The 18,664-nt window shown below is 36.7% G+C and overlaps 1 protein-coding gene across 1 annotated transcript in view; it reads right to left on the reverse strand.

Moving 5' to 3' along the window:
• NAA25 (N-alpha-acetyltransferase 25, NatB auxiliary subunit) overlaps positions 1-18,664 on the reverse strand; it is a 63,793-nt gene that overhangs the window by 4,820 nt on the left and 40,309 nt on the right. The window contains exons 14-23 of the mRNA XM_070386051.1: positions 17,569-17,749; positions 16,853-16,952; positions 12,142-12,293; positions 11,485-11,610; positions 9,084-9,327; positions 8,288-8,411; positions 7,055-7,120; positions 5,422-5,519; positions 4,167-4,277; positions 49-195 (exon numbers count right to left, since the gene is read on the reverse strand). Of these exons, the coding sequence (XP_070242152.1) occupies positions 49-195; positions 4,167-4,277; positions 5,422-5,519; positions 7,055-7,120; positions 8,288-8,411; positions 9,084-9,327; positions 11,485-11,610; positions 12,142-12,293; positions 16,853-16,952; positions 17,569-17,749 (1,349 nt within the window). The remainder of the gene's footprint in view (positions 1-48; positions 196-4,166; positions 4,278-5,421; positions 5,520-7,054; positions 7,121-8,287; positions 8,412-9,083; positions 9,328-11,484; positions 11,611-12,141; positions 12,294-16,852; positions 16,953-17,568; positions 17,750-18,664) is intronic.

The raw sequence follows: 18,664 nt of genomic DNA on the forward strand, positions 1-18,664 counted from the left end.
CTCGACTGTCTCTATTTAACTTACTGCTGATCAACTACAGTCTCTTACCAGCGAGAGAGAAGTGTCTTCTAAAATAAGTTCTTCAAGTTTAAGTGCAATTAGATGTGTTTCAAGTCCTTTAATATGATCCACAACATTGGAAATTAAAGTCTGAAGCCCAGTAACATAGTCTTGAAAACTGGTAAAAACAGGTGGCTGAAAAAAAAAAAGATTTTTAAGAAGTTGAAAGATTATCAAACATATTTCTTCAGTGCTTATATCACATAATTATGTTAAGAGTCAATAGCTCAAAACGTATCAATGGAAAAAATAGTACCATCACAATAGGAAAAACTTGGCCAAAGACAGAAACAGAAGATATCAAAGATATCCCAGCAGGGCTTCCCTGGTGGTACAGTGGATAAGAATCCACATGCCAATGCAGGGGACATGGGTTCAATCTCTGGTCCAGGAAGACTCCACATGCCAAAGAGCAACTGGGCCCATGGACCACAGCCACTGAACCTGTGCTCTAGGACCCGCGGGGCACAACTGCCAGTCCACACGCCCTAGGGCTCACGCTCTGCAACGAGAGAAGCTGCTGGCAGTGAGAAGCCTGGGTACTGCCGCTAGAGTGGTCCCTGCTCACTGCTGCTGGAGAAAGCCCAGGCATAGCAGTGAAGACTCAGTGCGGCCGTAAATAAATAAATCTTTAAAAAAGGAAAAAAGAAAACAAAAAGTCCCAGCAATGGTACAATTAAAAAAAAACAGATAAACACAAGAAACCCAGCCAATCAACTAGTAAAGCTAGCTTTTCACTCAAGAAGTTTTCTTTGAAGGTGCAACATCAACAGAATTCTTTCAACACCAATTGGCGGGGGGCAGGAGTACCAATGTTTGCCTATCAAATGGGTAAAGATACACCACACCATTGGAGAATGTAAAAACAGAAGAACAGGTATCTCTGGCTTGTTGAAAGTTCACTTCATGCCACTTAGCTTTTATGAAAGACCTACATTAGTACCTGTTTTTGCTAACCAAAAGAAATCCAAAGAGGATTTTCATTTTTATAGGAAAAAGGTGAAAAGCACTTGCAGCAAGCTGTTATAGAAGCAGCGCACACCCTGAGCAACAAGAGTGGCACTGGAACCATACTCAACATCAAGCCACCACAGCTCTGAACTATGTCTGTAAGCATCTGTGCTTTATCTCAATTTATTCTGTGTATCCCATTAGCAAGACGTGTCTTAAGGTAATTGCTTCTTCCCTTTATGCCACTTGGACTTATGAAAGGTTTCAAAGGAATGCTAAACTTCTTGTAGCAGGGGAAACCTGTATACATAGTAATTTCAGATCTAAGAGATAGCCTAAGGAAATCATATTATAAATTCATCTTGTGTATTTGTCCATATTTTAATAGCAGTACTATTTGTAATATTAAGAGAAAATTAGGACTTCCCTGGTGGTACAGTGGATAGGAAGCCACCTACCAATGCAGGGGACAAGGGTTCGATCCCTGATCCAGGAAGATTCCACATGCCACGGAGCAACTAAGCCGGCAAGCCCCAATGACTGAAGTCCTTATGCCTAGAGCCTGTGCTCCACAACAAGAGAAGCTATTGCAATGAGAAGGCTGTGCACCGCAATGAAGAGCAGCCCCTGCTTGCTGCAACTAAAAGCTGGAGCACAGCAAGGAAGAGCCAGTGCAACCAAAAATAATTAAAAAAAAATAAATAAAACAATAGAAGAAAATTAGAGCCAGCTAAACAGCCAACATTGGGAATAAGTTATGGTATATGACTAAAACAGGATGGCACATAATCATTTAAAGTAATGAGATACATCTATATTTGCTGAAATGAAAAGATATCCAAGATACCTTAGTAAGTGAAAACAAAACAAACAGCCAAGTTCAGGGCTTTTGATAGAAAGTTCTATAGAGAGTTTCTATATTTCTGGCTTGTATGTAGTGGCTATCACTGTTTAGTGGGAAAATGGGTGATTTTCTCTTTATTCATCTTTAGGTTACTTTGACAATCAGAAAAAAGAAGGCTATTCTCATTTTTGGAAATTAGAAAAGCAGTATCTACAAAAATTCACACCAAATCCAAATACCAAAAGCTATTTTGACAAGTACTAGGAGTGTAGGGGTTTTCTGCAGAAAAGAAAGTAACAGAGCAACTCTGGTCTATACTTTCAAACACTGCACTCATGATCTGTTAAAATTATCTTGAACAATGAAGAAGAGAAGTGAATAAATGGTAATACCCAGGACAAGTGTCAAATCTAAAGAATTCCTGAATTGTTACTGAATTGTGCAGGAAATTAATATTACTAATAAAACCATCAAAATTTTCAAATGACAATGGTTACTATATTGCTACAATGAACAAAAATCTCCCATTAATGAAATAGCATGTCATTGCAGAATAAATCCTGAACATCTTTCCTTATGAAAAGAATACAAATTATGTTAATGTTTCACAGATTCAAAAGTTAACCAATTAAGATGGGAGGAAACTCCAAAGTTGAATACAAATAGAAATACATGAATCTTATCTACATTAATAATATAATCTGAGTTTTAAACTCCAGTGCTTTTATAGAGTACCTCAACTACTACATTCATTGAACATATTCTAAGGACAAAAAAGAACTGCAAAAAGTTGAACTTCAGTGGGTTTGTTACTGGAACTGGTAATGGAACCAATGTACTATTTCCAAAACTATTTACAGTTTTACTGTAAAACAGCAAATGAATAAATATATTGATCCTGTTGGGAACCATTGTTCTCACTCTGAAAGCTACAAATATTGAATGAAAGAAGGAATGGAAGGAAGAGGACTATGATATTGGACTATAGCTGGAGGTTGTCTGTAATAATTATTTAAAACTATGTGTGTATGTATCTAAATAAATTTCCTGTCTCTCTTCACTGACATTAACTAGAAGCAATAAAACCCCAATAGCAATCAGTGCATCTAACAACTAGATCCTAGTATTCTGAATAGCCATTCCCCATAAAGGAACTAGGGCTCAATGGAAAAAATGTATGCTTTCAGTTCAATGGGTGAGAACAAAGTACTTAGAACATTTTGTGGTTTCGGAAAGTAAGGGCTCAAAAACCAATGAGGACACGTTCAAGGACAGGAACCAGCCTAAAGTGGCTCCCAGTAGCCAAATTTGGGCATCCAAAAGAAAATGATGACAATGGATTATAAGGTAAAGTTAAAAAAGAATGAGTACACAGTGATACTAAAATAGTTGGTATTAAAAATATACAACTCTGTTTTACAGAATGCCAGATAATAAATGATTAATGATTAGTAGCATTTAAAAAAAATTACCATTGTGGAACCATCGAAGTAATAAATGATTCATGCAAGTCAGACTAATAATGAATGTTAAAAGTAGTGGGTGAAAAGCTCTAGGGAACAGGATACTCACAGTCTCAATTCACAGATTAATTACAGAGAGGAAAGACACACTTATAAATCTGAAATTATCAATAATGGGACATAACATTAGTGCCTCCTGATTTAACTGCTAAAAAGGACACAGCCATCTAAATCTAATGAAACAATTAACCAAATCCAGATTGTGGTATATTCTACCAAAAATCTAGCTAGACTCTTCAAAGACAAAGACAAAAATTAAAAGCTAAGGAAGTACTTTCAATGAAAGAAGAGTACAGAGAAATGACAAAAAGCTGTGTCAGGTCCTTAGTAAAATTCTAGGATTTTGAAAAAGACTATAAAGGTCATAACTGAGATAACAGGGGAAAGGTTAATGTGAACATATTATTATATCAATACTAAATATCTTGGGTGTGAAAATGTCTTGAGTACCGTGGTTTTGTAGGAGACTGCCTTTCATTTACCCTGGTGTGTTAAATATTACAAAGTCTATACTTTCAAATGGTTCGACAAATGGGGGTGGGGGATGTTAGAGAATGAGAAAGGGCAAGAGAGAAATGTGACAACCATTAATAAGTGGTGAATCTAGGTATGGATGTTTGGGTGTCATTATAGTAGTCTTTCAGTTTTTCTGTATAATTTTTTTTTTAAGCTGGGGAGAGAAAATGAACACATGTAAGATCCTAAGATCCTTTACAAAATGCAGGAAAAGAGTGAAAAAAAAAAGTAGCATGCAGCCAGATTGTTACTTGTATTTTCTCTGTTATTACCATGATGATACTAGTTTCTTTTTTCTTCTTCTTCTTTTTCTGTAAATTTAATTTGTATGGTCGCAGGACACTCTCACAGTAACTGGATACCCAAAGGATAATAGAAATAGTCTGAAAGAAGAAAAATTGCAAATTCATCAATAAGGATTACACTCAGGATACCTCAGGAACAAAGACTATGGACTAAACCAATTCTATGCAAACAGCTCTTCTTTGTAAATCCCTTCAATTTCTCTTATAACTCTCCACTCTAATTCTACGGTCACCACATTGATCCACGTCTTCTTAATCTCCTCCTCAGAATACTGCCTTTACTCTTTCTCCTCACTCTCCCAGCTCTAAACTAATCCTCTACTCAGTCCAATATTCTTTCACCTCCTTGCAAGAAATAGGGATCTTTTAACATCCTTTTCACTGAAAAGTCCAAATTTAGGCATGGAATCCAAAGGTTCCATACAATATGCCTCTCCGTGCCCACTTCTCTATCCAGGTAAGACACTGCCTCATGTGCAAACCTTAACTTATGTATGAAGAATTCTCCCCTAGTTGGTCAGCACCTATTCTCCTTTGTATTAAGTTAGGAGTTTACAGTATATTCATATACATATATATATATATGTATACAATTATTTCTCATTCACTATCTCTTTTTTTTTTTTCCACTCATTATCTCTTATACACTTGAAATGTGCCAGTCACCAAAATAGAGAACACAGTCCTCAGGAAGCTTACAGACTAATAGGAAAAGAAAGTAATTAAACATGTGACAAAAGGAAAAAAGATAATGGACTATGAGTGTTTGTGTCCTCCTCTTTTTCTCTCTGGCTAAAAGAGTTTTGCTACATCAGCTCCTGGATTCTCCTTCATAATGCACAATCTCAGCAACTAGTGAAGAGCAGCAACAAATGTAAAAAGCAAATTAAAAATTTAACAAGAATTAACTTAAACTACATAACAGTTGAGTCAAAAAAGAGGATGAACAGAACACAGCTAGATTTAGAGTGAATCTGAGGACTCTCTCGAGATTTGTAAAGCAAATTTCAGAGTTTTACCCTAGCAGTATGAATTAAAATTCTCCTGATATTCTTGGAAAGATTTAGTTCAGAAAATTGAAATTGCTTTTCAATTAACAAAAGGTGGGGATGACGGGTTAAATTATAGGTATAAGGTGCCTATTACCTGTTCATTTTTGAAAATTAATCCTCCACACAATCAAGGAACACTGAGTTTTTTTAGGATGAAAACAAAAACATACCTCAACCAAGAAGACTAGATTTTCTAAAAGAGTAGGATGTGTTTTCAAGTTACCATCTTTAACTTCTAAGAGGTCACCTTTACATTTACTGAAGACATCTGAAAAAGGAAAAATATTTTATGGTTTTATTCAGCTTTTGTTTCAGTGTTATTTTGTACAATCTAGTCAAGAATAAGCAGATATAAAGACTTAATACAGAAAGCTCCCCCTCCCCAATGAACCAAACACTAAAGAATATGTTTTAAGCTCTTTAAAAAGTCACATGACTACAGCTCTACTGTCTTCAAAAGATAAAAGGTAGACTTACAAATTATATTCTAGGGTCTAAATACTACCTATGTCTTTCCATAGATAGGGCACTCACATAAAAGTAAGAATTCAAGCGGGGGATTTACAGAATTTGTGTCATTATAGACTGAAAGACTAATGTGCACAGTAGAAATGCACCTTCATAACAAATTTCAGGTTTTACTCTCATAATCTTGATCATCTTTTAATTTTCAGCTTCATTTGAGCAATAAAATAAAAAACCATTTAGGCTCTGAAAAAGAAAGGCCCTTATAGATTTAAAATGCACAATAACCTATAATGGAAAACAATCTCAAGCTGTACACATGAAACTAACACAGTGTTGTAAATCAGCTATAATGAAATAATAATTTTTTAAAATATTTAAGAGTTAAAAGAAACACATATGTATGTGCCCAGTTGCTCAGCTGTGTCCAACTCTTTGCAACCCCATGGGGTGTAGCCCCCCAGCCTCCTCTGTTCACGCGATTTCCCAGGCTACTGGAGTGGCTTGCCATTTCCTTCTCCACCAGGTCTTCCGGACCCAAGGATTGAATCTACGTCTCCTGCCTGCACTGCAGGTGGATTCCTTACCACCGAGCCACCTGGGAAGTCCTATGTTCTTTACCAATTTCATTGCTAGGAATTTAACCCCAAGGAAATACTCAAATAAGTACCCAAACAATTATGTCCCAAGATACTTATTTCAGCATTGTTACACATAATATATTATGTACTCAGGGTATATAAATAAAACCAGTACATGGATACAATATTATGGAATATTATGCAGCTCTTAAAACAAATGAGGTGTGGATATGGATATAACTTACATAGTAAGAAGTCCAGGATAACAATAAAGCCAGAAAAGCATGCATTATATCTTTCCCTATATTTTTTTTTTTAAAAATCACTACTATGTATTTCCATATGCATATGTATGACTGTGCACATTTCTGCACATTGCAGAATGTCAACAGCACCTACTTACGTTGGTGGGAATGTGACTGGTAAAGAGGAAAAGACCATACCCATTTGTGTACTGTACTGTTTTACAAAAAGTGTCTACTATTTTTGTAAACAAAACTTTTCAGTTTTTTTTTGTTTTGGACCATACCATGCATATGTGGGATCTTGGTTCCCCAACCAGAGACTGAACCCACATCCCCTGCATTGAAAGCACGTAGTCTTAACCACTAGAACACGAGAGAAATAGAAACAAGTCTTTAAAAATACCAAAAGTGTACATTACTATTTTTCAAAATCTCTTGCAAGTTTCTATTAAAAAATAAGCTGCTATCAGACAATCAGATACGATATGGGAATCCACAGTTAGAACACTTACCTTTTAATTGTTCTAGTAAAGACTTAAGGCTATTCTCTACTCGCTCCTGGATCTCCACTGTATCCTCTACAATTGACAAACAATGAAAAACTTTCAATTCATTTTTTAAAATAAGATAAAGAAGCAAAACCAACACCTGAAAGCATAGGCAAGGACATTTTCTTGTAAGACCCACAGGCACCTAAATTCCATTACTGAGAGAAAGATGGAGGACAGGAAAAGGAAGGAGAAAAGGAAAAGAAAGGTATTAATCACCTTTCCGCCAAAAGCACTATCTAAAATTCTCTAGGAGGACTAAAAATGTATGTGTTTCAAGTATACTAAATGATAGAATCGACAAACCTTATGATTTGGGAAAATAAAACAGAAAGAAAAATACATGATGTATAAGGCATTTGTGATTCTCACTGGGTTGACAGATTAGGAAAAAAAAGTCTTCTCTACAAAGTTTAGGCCTTCATTTTTAAGTAAAAAATTCAATCTGATACAAATGAACCTATTTATAAAACAGAAATAGACTCACAGACATTGAAAACTAATGATTATCAAAGAGGAAAGGGAGTGGAGGAGGGATAAATTAGGAGTTTGGGATTAGCAGATACAAACTACTGTTTATAAAATGGATAAATGACAAGGTCTGACTGTATAGCACAGGCAACTATATTCAATATCTTATCATAAACTGTAATAGAAAAGAATATGAAAATATATACAGATATAACTGAATCACTTTGCTGTACACCAGAAATTAACATAACATTATAAACCAATGATACTTTGAATTTTTAAAAAAATTCTAAATAAATAAATGAGTGAATTAAAAGAATTCAATTTGAAATCCAACGATATTTCAACAAACCAAGGATTTCTTCAACTTTTGGACCTAAAATATGATTTTAAATATGGAATGGACTTAAAAAGGAAGAAAAGGGATTGACTGGTATTTAGAGGTGCCTAACCAGGGAGAGTGGGGGAGGGGAGAAAGGGGGGTAGAGAAAATAAAATATGAAACAGACTTAAATTTCTAGAACATTACTTGTAAACTGTTAATCGATTTTCTTATAAACTGTTAATGGATTTTCTTGTATATCAAACCAGACATTCCAGAACAGCTTCCTGCTTCCATCTCTGCCAAACTTTTCCAAATATGTGAGGTGATAGATATTTTGTTGCATTCACTAAGTTTTCAGTGACAAAGATGCTGTAAATATACTCATGCAAGTATACACTTACCTAAACCATTGATGTCCAGCTCATAAATATCGCTAACAAGATAAAAAGACCTGGTCTGACACTGAGAACAGCCAGAATTAAAGAATCCAGCCATTCTGGTAGGTACAGGACCAAGGAAAGGGTACTGGAAAGAAGAAAAAGTGATGTTCTTTAAATCCACTTAAATTTCAATTCATAAAATACAAAATGAGAAAACAAGGAACAGTAACTACTGGATAAAAATCTATCTCCATGATTAAGTCACAAAGCATTGATCTGCAAGCTAATAATAACCAAATCATTATGATGAAAACAAAAACATTATATTAATTTCTTGGTAGGTATTAAAAGTTAATCATCACAAAAAAAAAACATTCTGCTTTTCCTCACTATCCAAGTTGGATACCGAAGAAGCCTTTGCAATTCACCAAGTTTAGAAAAAGTTTTATCTTTTCCCTGTAGATGCCATAAACGGGGACAAAATACTGTTCTTTACTACTCATGCATAAGTGCTAAGTCACTTCAGTTGTGTCCAATTCTTTGCAACCCCATGGACTGTAGCCCACCAGGCTCCTCTGTCCATGGGACTCTCTAGGCAAGAATACTGGAGTGGGTTGCCATGCCCTCTTCCAGGGGGTCTTCCCGAACCAGGGATCGAACCTGTGTCTCTTGTGTCTCCTGCATTGGCAGGTGGGTTCTTTACCACTAGCGCCACCTGGGAAGCCCCACTTTACTACTCGCCCAACCCCAATTCCTATTTTCAAAAAGACAGTCACAGATTTTTGCAGCTTTGATTGTAAATAAACACTGATGATACCTGAATGTCCTTCTCAATAAATCGCTTTCCCGTCTCCAGCGCCACCTCCAGCTGTTGAAGGAGCAAACGGAGAATATCAATCCGGGAGGATACTCCATTCTCAGTGGTCTTCTCTGAGTTCTTTGGCCCAACAGAGTGGTTAAGACTTGGAAGTCCACTGATTAGCCTCAACGTTAAGGAACGGATTCTTAACCACATTGTCTCCTCCTCCAGGGAAAGTTTCTTATGTTCTTCAGAAACATCCCTTAAAAAGAAACATTCCCAAACCATCCATTTTATTCATGTCAACTTTAAATCTTTTAAAGTTCACTTTCATTAGTCAAGATGACTTTGAATGATCCCAGCTTTCATTTAATAGCTGAATGATCTTGGACAAACCAAAACAGTCCAAGTCACCATCTTGGTACCCATAAAATGGAAAGATAACCTATCTAACAAGTCATTTTCCCCTTATGTGAGACTGGTTTTTCTGATGATAAAATACATAATGTAAAAAACTCAAACACCACCAATATAAAAAATAATTTTAAATGGCAGGAAAATGGGCCCTAATAACCTAAGAATCCACAATATTAACATGCTTGGAATAGATCTTTTCATGCTTTTACAATACAGATGTACAAAAAATGAACTACAAATATTTATATATTTTAAACAAATAAAATGGGTTCACAGTAGTGTTTATACTGTTTTGTAAACTGCATCTTTTTATGACAGTGTGTACAAAAAAGTTAACATAGTAAGCCTGGGGCTATTATCTTTATTTAGAAAGGCCTGCTTGCAGTGGTTGGCCCCTGGCTGAGGTCTGGGAACCTGGTGTGCCAACCATTCCCTAAATGATCAGAGTGGTTCACTGTGCCTAGACTGTTTACATAATCATGTGGTTTAGGGTAAACAGCGCTTTCCTTCTGGGAGTCTGAAATATTGGTACATGCTACAAAGTGGGTGCCTACATAACCAGTTGATAAAAACCTAGGGCATCAAGTCGTTAATGGGCTTCTCTGGACAGAAATACTGCACACGTTACTTCATTTTTCGCTGCTCGAGAAAGGAGCATGCCCAGCGTGTTCCTTCACAGGAGGGAGAGAACACTGGAAGTCTGTGCAGAGGGTTCTCCACAAACCACCTGAATCTCTTTCCCTTGCTGGTTCTGTCACATACTCTTCCTTTTGCTACAAAAGACCTCAGCTGTGAGTACAACTACATGCAGAGTCCCTGAGTCCTGGCAAGTCACTGAATCACAGCATATTCAGAACTACCTCATGTACATGTCTCTGCAACTTCTTAGTTTCCACTTTCCTAGAAGTGAAAGTCACTCAGTCGTGTCTTGCAATACAGTCCATGGAATTCTCCAGGCCAGAATACTGGAGTGGGTAGCCTATTCCTTCTCCAGGGGATCTTCCCAACCCAGGGATCCAACCCAGGGGTTGAACCCAGGTCTCCCACATTGCAGGTGAATTCTTTACCAGCTGAGCCACAAGTTGGTACACAGTCTTTTCAATCTTGATATGTATCACTAAAATTCCCTATAGGAAAGTTATATAAAGTTTTACTGCCACGTAAATGCACAATAGTCATTCTCCCATAACCTTGCTGAGAACAAAGATTAATCTTTTTTTATCCAATAGGTTAAATCTTTGTCTGATAGGTTAAAATACGAATATAGATATAAAGTGCATTTCTTTGAAATTCCTGTTAAACCCTTTGCCCCACTTGTTTTCTGTTATCTGCTTCTTATTGATTTATTGAGTTCTCTGTATATGTGAAGGATATTAATATATATGAAGTTACTAATACCACATACCTCTAGAACTTGTTAACAGATTTACTTCTATATAGCAGGTTAATATTTACAGGGGTCAAATCCTTTGTTTCCAGATCTGATACAATGCTAAGGAAGGCTTTCCCAACTTTTTAAAAATATTTTTATATTTTCTTCTAGAATTTCTGTTTTAACATAAAATATTTAATCGATCTATAACTTGTTTTCATGTATGGTGTGACAGAGGAACTTTTAGATTAGCCAGTAATTTCCACATAGGGGTGAGGTTTATTTTCTTCCTTTGGCTTACCTGTATTTTCTGATCCCTACAATATACATGTTATTGTATGACATAATTATGTGTATATATATATATATAATATGTATATATAAAAAAAGCTCTTAAATTCATCCTAATTCTATGTTTTTGGGATTCAGCTTACTAATATTTTATTGAGTGTTTTTACATCTGTATTCATGGGGGATATTGGTACCTAGTTTTTTGTTTTTGTTTCTGTTTTTAATTTATTTATTTAAATTGGAGGTTAATTAATTTACAATATTGTAGAGGTTTTTGCCATACATTAACATCATCCTAATTCTTTAAAAATAAATTTCTTGGGGTTAAATTCCAGTTACCTGTCTTTTGGATCCCAGCTAAAGAAAACATTTAAGTCTCTGTTGTCTCGCAAGGCTTCCCATGGAATGTCATCTTCTTCTGGCCGAAGATTCATTGACTTTATACTTTCTGCTAAGCTGGTTGATCTGGGATATAGAAATTTTATTTAAGTATTATTCAATAGTAAAATAGCCATGAAAACATACTAGCCAGGACTTTGTTTTACTAGAAAGAAAGAAAAGGAAAGAGTAAAGAAAGGAAGGCTTTAATATTAAGAAGTAAAAGCTCATATAACATGAAATAGAACCAAGCACTGATCATATTGGCCTGCTACACAGCTAGAGAAAGGCATCTGAAAGCCCAACGAAAATAAAATTCATCAGCATTAATTCCCAACATCTCATGTCCATGGGATATGGGGAACTTTGTAAACACAACATGGACCAGGGACAATGACCATGGCCCAGTTGGCTTCTGTGGGGAACCTGGGATGGTGCTGACAATACTTTATCACTCCCCATGACAGGCACTTTCTCCTTACTTCCCTTTTCCCTCCTACTCCCACCGCCTCATTTTTCTTTAGCTTAAGCCCACTAATGACATCCATGAGCCCATTAATGGCTCTCAGCATCTGATCTAATCCCTTAGTTCCTTATTAGCTCTCTTGCAATACTTACATATTTGCTTCAAGTAGAAGGTCTAACAACATCCGCTCAGTACGAACTTGTGCAAAATGAAGAGAATTATTCAGCCTGTTCCTAAAAGCGATAAACTCTGGGATCTTCTCAAATGCACCATATTTGTAAGCTTGAATAATATATTCTGAGGTCTGGGGGAGGAAAGACATCACCTTGGTATAAATATTTCACATGTCAGGCAATGAAGACAAACCTTGCAAGACAAAACAAAACACTCAAACTAAAATTAAGATGTTGAAACTAATCTTGAAAGTTTTTGGTCACCAAGCAGAATACCAGCTTTTAAAAATGTTATTTTTCTTCTATCATATACTGGAGTCAAATGTCTTCTTCACTAGTATTATTACTAATAATACTTAACCACTGCTACCACCACACAGACTTCCTCCTAGGAGTTATGCCTTTCATTTCAACAGGACTGAAAGTTTTGTTATACACATCAGTCAAAATTTTGATTAGTGCCATAGTGGAAGGAATGTTACTCCATATTTTTCTGCATCTAAGATATACTTTCTTTTATACCAAAACACCAGTACAATATAACCATCCCACTACCATCAGAAGTAAAAAGTACTCTCCTTCAGAAAAAACGACAGGATGCCTCTTGGTTTTGTTTACTTCTGAATAAACACAGGACATATGTGCATTGCATCAAGATAGAATTCACCAAACAAAAGACCTAAAAAAATCATGTCATAATCCATTCTGAAGACAGAAAATTCAAAAACCAGGCTACCAGTCCATCCAAACTACTATGCTAGAAATTCCATAAACAGGTAAATAAAGGGAACACTCAACACATGTACTTTAATTAGATTAATACATATATACAGATGAAACATGAACAGAGGCAAGATAAAGAATACTAAACAGCAATTCTGGCACAACAGAAGGAAATCTCAGGGAAGAACTTCATGGGTATGGGCCTATGCCATCAGGATCAGAAGTCAGAAGGGCACCCTTTCAAGCTAAGGGAAGTATTAAGCTCAAAGCTGATGTCTGCCCCAAAGATCCTTTACAGAAAAGCTAGTCTTTTTGCACAGCCTCAGTCAGCTCTGTCCCCATCTCCATTATGACTGAGTAATTTGCCCAATAGGAAAATAGGCCAGTAGTCAACAACATACCCTCTGATACACAGCCTCGCAGGGTTCATTTCAGGCCGCGGGATTGCGCCACGGGCGCTAATTCAACTGCATTCGATGCGGCTTTTAAACCCCCATGGGACACCTCGGCGAGCTGTTTGCCTGCAGTATCTGGAGAAATTAAAGACGGACGGACACAAGAAAATTAAAAAGATTACTTGTGATCCTGCAGGTTTAAAGAAGGACTATCTGAAAAAGCTCGTGTACCTTCTAGCCTGATTAAGGGACAGTGATACGCCCAGTCAAGGAGAGGCCAGGATACCCTAAACACATATGCCTATCCAATGGCCTCCTGGCTTGGAAAACATAGCAAGGTTTAACATCAGCCCTTGCAATAGGACCTTATAGTTCGGGGGGGTGCTGGGAGGGGAAAGGCAGCTGATTAGGAACATATGATCCAGAGACTAATCAGGACAGAAATTTTATTTTGGTGATTCCAATCAAATTTATTAATTACAGTTGCAAAATACACTGTGATTAAAGGAAAGAACTCAGCCTTACCAAGTGCAGAAGAAATTTTTAATTCCTGAGTGGGCCACGGAATACCACTTAAAAAAAAACAAAAGGCAAGAGAATAAGGGGCCACAAAAAGGGGATGCAGTCCTTTAACTAACTAAACGTAATCAGAATTCTCTGGCTTCTGTTTTTGAGATAGTCCTCCTTTAATACTGCAGTGTAGTATCACTGCAGAGCTAGGAAAGGGCCCGGGCAGCTCCCAACAGGACAAAGACTGAGGAAGCACTACGCTTTGAAGCAACAAGGCCTTATTGGAACTGCAGGCAAAACTGGAAGCCATGGTACTTTAAAGACTTCTGAGTATCACAGAATGTTGTCCGTACCCATTTCTATTCATTTATGCACCAATGAGGCTATTTGGATCCCATATGGATGCCTGAAATGAACCCTGGTCACTGTGAAAATTAGCAGAATATTAATAGATGGACATCAAATCCCTGAATGATGATCTCTGTGAATACTTAAAACAGAGAGTTTTAAAGGCAATTTTTTAAAAGTATGAACATGTATGTTACTTCTAGAGATATGTGAATATAAGCTCTTAATTCCTGTATTATAAAAATCTACTCCAAATAAGATGACGGCAGACAATGACCTTTCCAAAAAGAAAATCCCTATGTAGATTTCCAAATAGAACTTTCAATCCCACAGCACAAAGCCTTACAAAGCAGATCTTCCAGGATTTTAAGGAGTAGGAACTGAAATATATCAGTCACTCAAGCAAAAAAATCATCTGGGGATGCCAAAAACTACTGAGCATAAAAGATGTATAACAGAGCTTTAGCTTTCCAGAAAGGTATTTCTAATATTGTCAGTAGGTTTGACACAGACAGTACAACACTACAACCATGACCTTTCTTAGCTTCAAACTCCTAAAGGGAACAGTCCACACCACAGTCTCCATTTTCCTAAACTGGGACTCGGCCTAGGCACTACAGTTTAAGGTGCGTTTGCCTTGCTGTACTGTGCCTTGCTTTCAGCCCCAGGACCTAGTCCTCATCTTCTCCTCCCCCTCAGTTATATACTTTAATGTGATTAAACAGCTGTTTCCCCTAGTTAGTAATAATATAAATAAATTTCAAGTACAGTTCTAGTCCCAGATTCATAAATGCTTTACTTTTATCATCTTCAGCATCTCATACATTCAGGTGAATTAGTCACTCCTGCCACACATGACCATCAGCAAAATATCAAACAAAGATACCAAGAGCCACTGAGGACAATCATTCCTGGAGATCTCCTTTCCCTATTACAGTACTTTTGGTTGGGTTGTTTTATGTGTGAGTATACAGTTCTCAAAACATTTCTTCAGGTAAAATATATTTTGTGGGGGAAAATATTAAAGCTTAATTTTTATTAGCATAAAATAATGTGCCTTTATTGACCAATTCATGAACAATATAGTTCCTCTAGAATGCTGGATGTTTGAAAACTGGACAAAAACCAAACTCCAGACTTAGATTAATCCCTTAATTTACCCCCCACTCCCACATCAAAGCTATTTGAGAAACAAAACTTTGAAAAGGATTCTTCAGGATATCAAATGTTTATTTAACCTTTCCCTTAGAAACAAAGTAATGAGAGTCAGAATAATGAGATTTGAAATATACTCTTCTTTGGAGTCTTTCCTCAGGTAGTGAAACAGAGAATGGCAAGCATAGACACTTGAATACACACTGAAAACTCACAGATTTATAACTTGACTGCCCACTCATGCTAGGAGATTTTAGAACCAAGGTCCTAGAGATTCCATTCTGACCCTAAAGCTAGGTCAGCAGCTTCTGAACAATATGTTTAAATGCAGGTGCCTACTTCTGTCTCTCCCCAATCAGAAGTTAGGGCACAGAATGAGACCTGAACAGACACAATCACTGTTGGGAAGTGGAGTCATGGGGAAGAGGGATAGAGCTTAAAAGCCAACTGATGATGCAAAGATTGCCACTCTGTGCTACTCCAGCCCTCTATGCCATGCCTTGAAGTGTGGCAGAATTTAATTATCACAAGCTGAGAGCAACAAACCTGTATTCCAGTGGTTAGAAATGCTTCTGTCCTGTGCCCGCTTTCTATTTAATACACACATGAAGAATTATAGATGACAGATAACTAGATATAGCAGTCATAGTTACAAAAGGGCTTTTAAAAAAAATCTTCATGAGTGTTGGCCAAGAAGAACCTCAGAAACCAGCTTCCTTGTTGCTGTTTCTTAGCTGCTGTTAGACCATGAAAATGGAACACTATGGGCAGACACCAGGCATGGCCAAATTCCAGGTGATCAGTCTTAGAAGCACATGAGAAGCAAGCAGGCAGTGACCACTGCTGAGGCATGTCTTTTCTCCACGTATGTTCCTGAGTGGTTCTGCATACTTCGATTTAGTAGAGACCATATGGCTTCCCCACAAAAACTTCTGCTTAACTGACAAGTTAAGCAGATGACAACATCTGCTTGCAGTGAAAAATATGGTACAAATCCCATCCTTTCATTATGGCACATAAAAACTCTACGTTATTTATTGTCACTTTAAAATACAAATTATTGCCTTAAGTTTCTTAAAATGTCCTTCAAATGGTCAATTTTATAATTGTAAGAAAGGTAAGTATACTCTCTGTGATAAAGAGCACAGTTGTCATAAACTTCAGAAACCCATAAAAGTAACAGAGAACAAACGCTATTATAAAATCATATTTGGCATCCCAGGCTATAAACTCTTATGGGCTATTTCTTATACCCTTAGAAAGTCTCTTAGAGATTAAAAGACAGACCTAATAGGCACTTCCTATTCTGTTAATAACCAGTTTTTAAATGCACTTGCAAGGATTCTAGTAAACACACCCGTTCTAACAACCACAGATAACTCTCTACCTCTGCCTAACAGCCTTCGGCCAGGAAGGTATGGCCTAAGGCGCTGGCAAGTACAGCATGGTGCGCCTTCATGTGTGCATCTGGGACTCGAAAGAAGACGCTCTCTGGATCACGTGCATTCAGTAGACCAAGACCACATTAAAAAAAAGAAAGAAATTTTTTTTTCACTTACATCTTTCTGGTTGGAGTGGAAAAACCTGAGTGCGAAGTTACACGATTGGGATGCAGCAGCATACTGACCTAGGGATTCGGCATATCGGGTCAAAAGATAACTAGGTTGGAAGGAAAAAAAAAAATGTTATACCTATCCACCTCTAGTATCAAATACTACACTTCAAATTATTCAAATAGCTAGGCATAAGAAAAGTTTAAAAAATTCTGCCAAAGAAATGATGTAATTCACAGAATCAAATTTTTTTAAAAACAGCAAAGTTAATTCAGTTTTATACAATGCTGTCTTCCTAAAACAGCTCTATGGGACATGGAGAAAAATACCCTTGATTCACCACAAAGAACAATCAAAATACAAATTCAAAGGATCTCTGAGACCAATGCATAATGTAGAAGTCTCAACCTCAACTGCAAGGCAGAAGTAGACTTCAACACAATGTGTGCCAAGGAAAAAGAGTTCAAAGTACATTAACTGTTCTTTTGAATCTGAGGAAAATTTTTTTAACCATTTCTAAATTGTATAAATTTAAAATTACCACAAAATGCTGAAAGATATAAAAATCTGCTTTGCAATGGGTCATACATAACAGGTGATTATTTTATCTACAAAACATAATACCAGGAACAATGTTTCTGCTAAAATTAAAATACTAGAGTTCCATGTATGAGGACCCCACCCTGCTGGGCTGCTCATTATTCAGAGTATATACTACCAACCCAATGGTGTCATGCTGGATATGCTTAGCATCAAGGCTGGAGTACAGATCCACCACTGGTTCAAACGCCCCCAGCATACAGTAGATTCGAACAAGCAGCAATTTGAATTGAGCATTGGAAGGGCTATGAGTCAGTCCCTCTTCCAACAAAGTCAGGGCCTGCCACACAGCGGTCTCATCACCTAGAACCAAAATATAATAGCATTATCCAGTTTTTGACAGCAAATGGGGGTTCTCAAAAATAAAAAACAAAAACTTAGTGACGTCATCCCCTCCACTATTTTTAGGATTAGGCTGGGTGGCAAAGAACACATTTTAGATACAAACCTGAAAGCAAAATAGGGAATTTCCCTGAATAGACAGTCCCTCAATAGTTACCTCAGTTCAACTGAGGTAAGATCTGCAAAAACGATGCAACTTTAAGTTGCTGGGTCTTAAAGAGAAGTCTGGAATCTCACAGAATCCTAGATTCTGAGAAGAGATGGACTTTGAAGGAGAACTGGAATCCACCAACCTTCCCAGTACAGGGTTTTCTCTATAAAACCCCAGAAAGATGCTTTCTCTAGACATCATTTTTCTTCTACATGTAACTCTACTAATAGGATGTCAACTAATATTTGAAAAAAAAAATTGCCCTCTAATAATTAAACTAAAATGACACACTTTTCTGGAGTACCAAAATTCAAAAAGTTACACACATCAATATTCTTAACGGGTAAGTAATTTCTCTTTTATGAAATTGTCTAAAGAAAATAATATGAAACGCAGATAAAGTTTTACATACAAGAACATCCATTGTACTAATAAGAGAGGAATAGTAAACTATAGTTATACCCACACAGAGAAATATCATACAGTCAACTGATATTAACAAGGAATTTTTAAAAGCCAAAAAACCAAACAGTAGTGACCAGTAAAACATACAGAATTCAAATGAGTATGAAGAGTTCATCTCAAGTATATAAAGCATTCACAAAGAGAGAAGGAAATATGCAAAAATGTTAGTGTCTTTAGGAAGCTGGAAAACTGAGATTAAAATATACCATTTTCTGTTTAGTTTTGTTTAGGAAAAAAATGTCTAAAGTGGAAAGCTTTAA

Source organism: Bos mutus, chromosome 17, assembly GCF_027580195.1.
Source record: "Bos mutus isolate GX-2022 chromosome 17, NWIPB_WYAK_1.1, whole genome shotgun sequence".
Taxonomy (NCBI): domain Eukaryota; kingdom Metazoa; phylum Chordata; class Mammalia; order Artiodactyla; family Bovidae; genus Bos; species Bos mutus.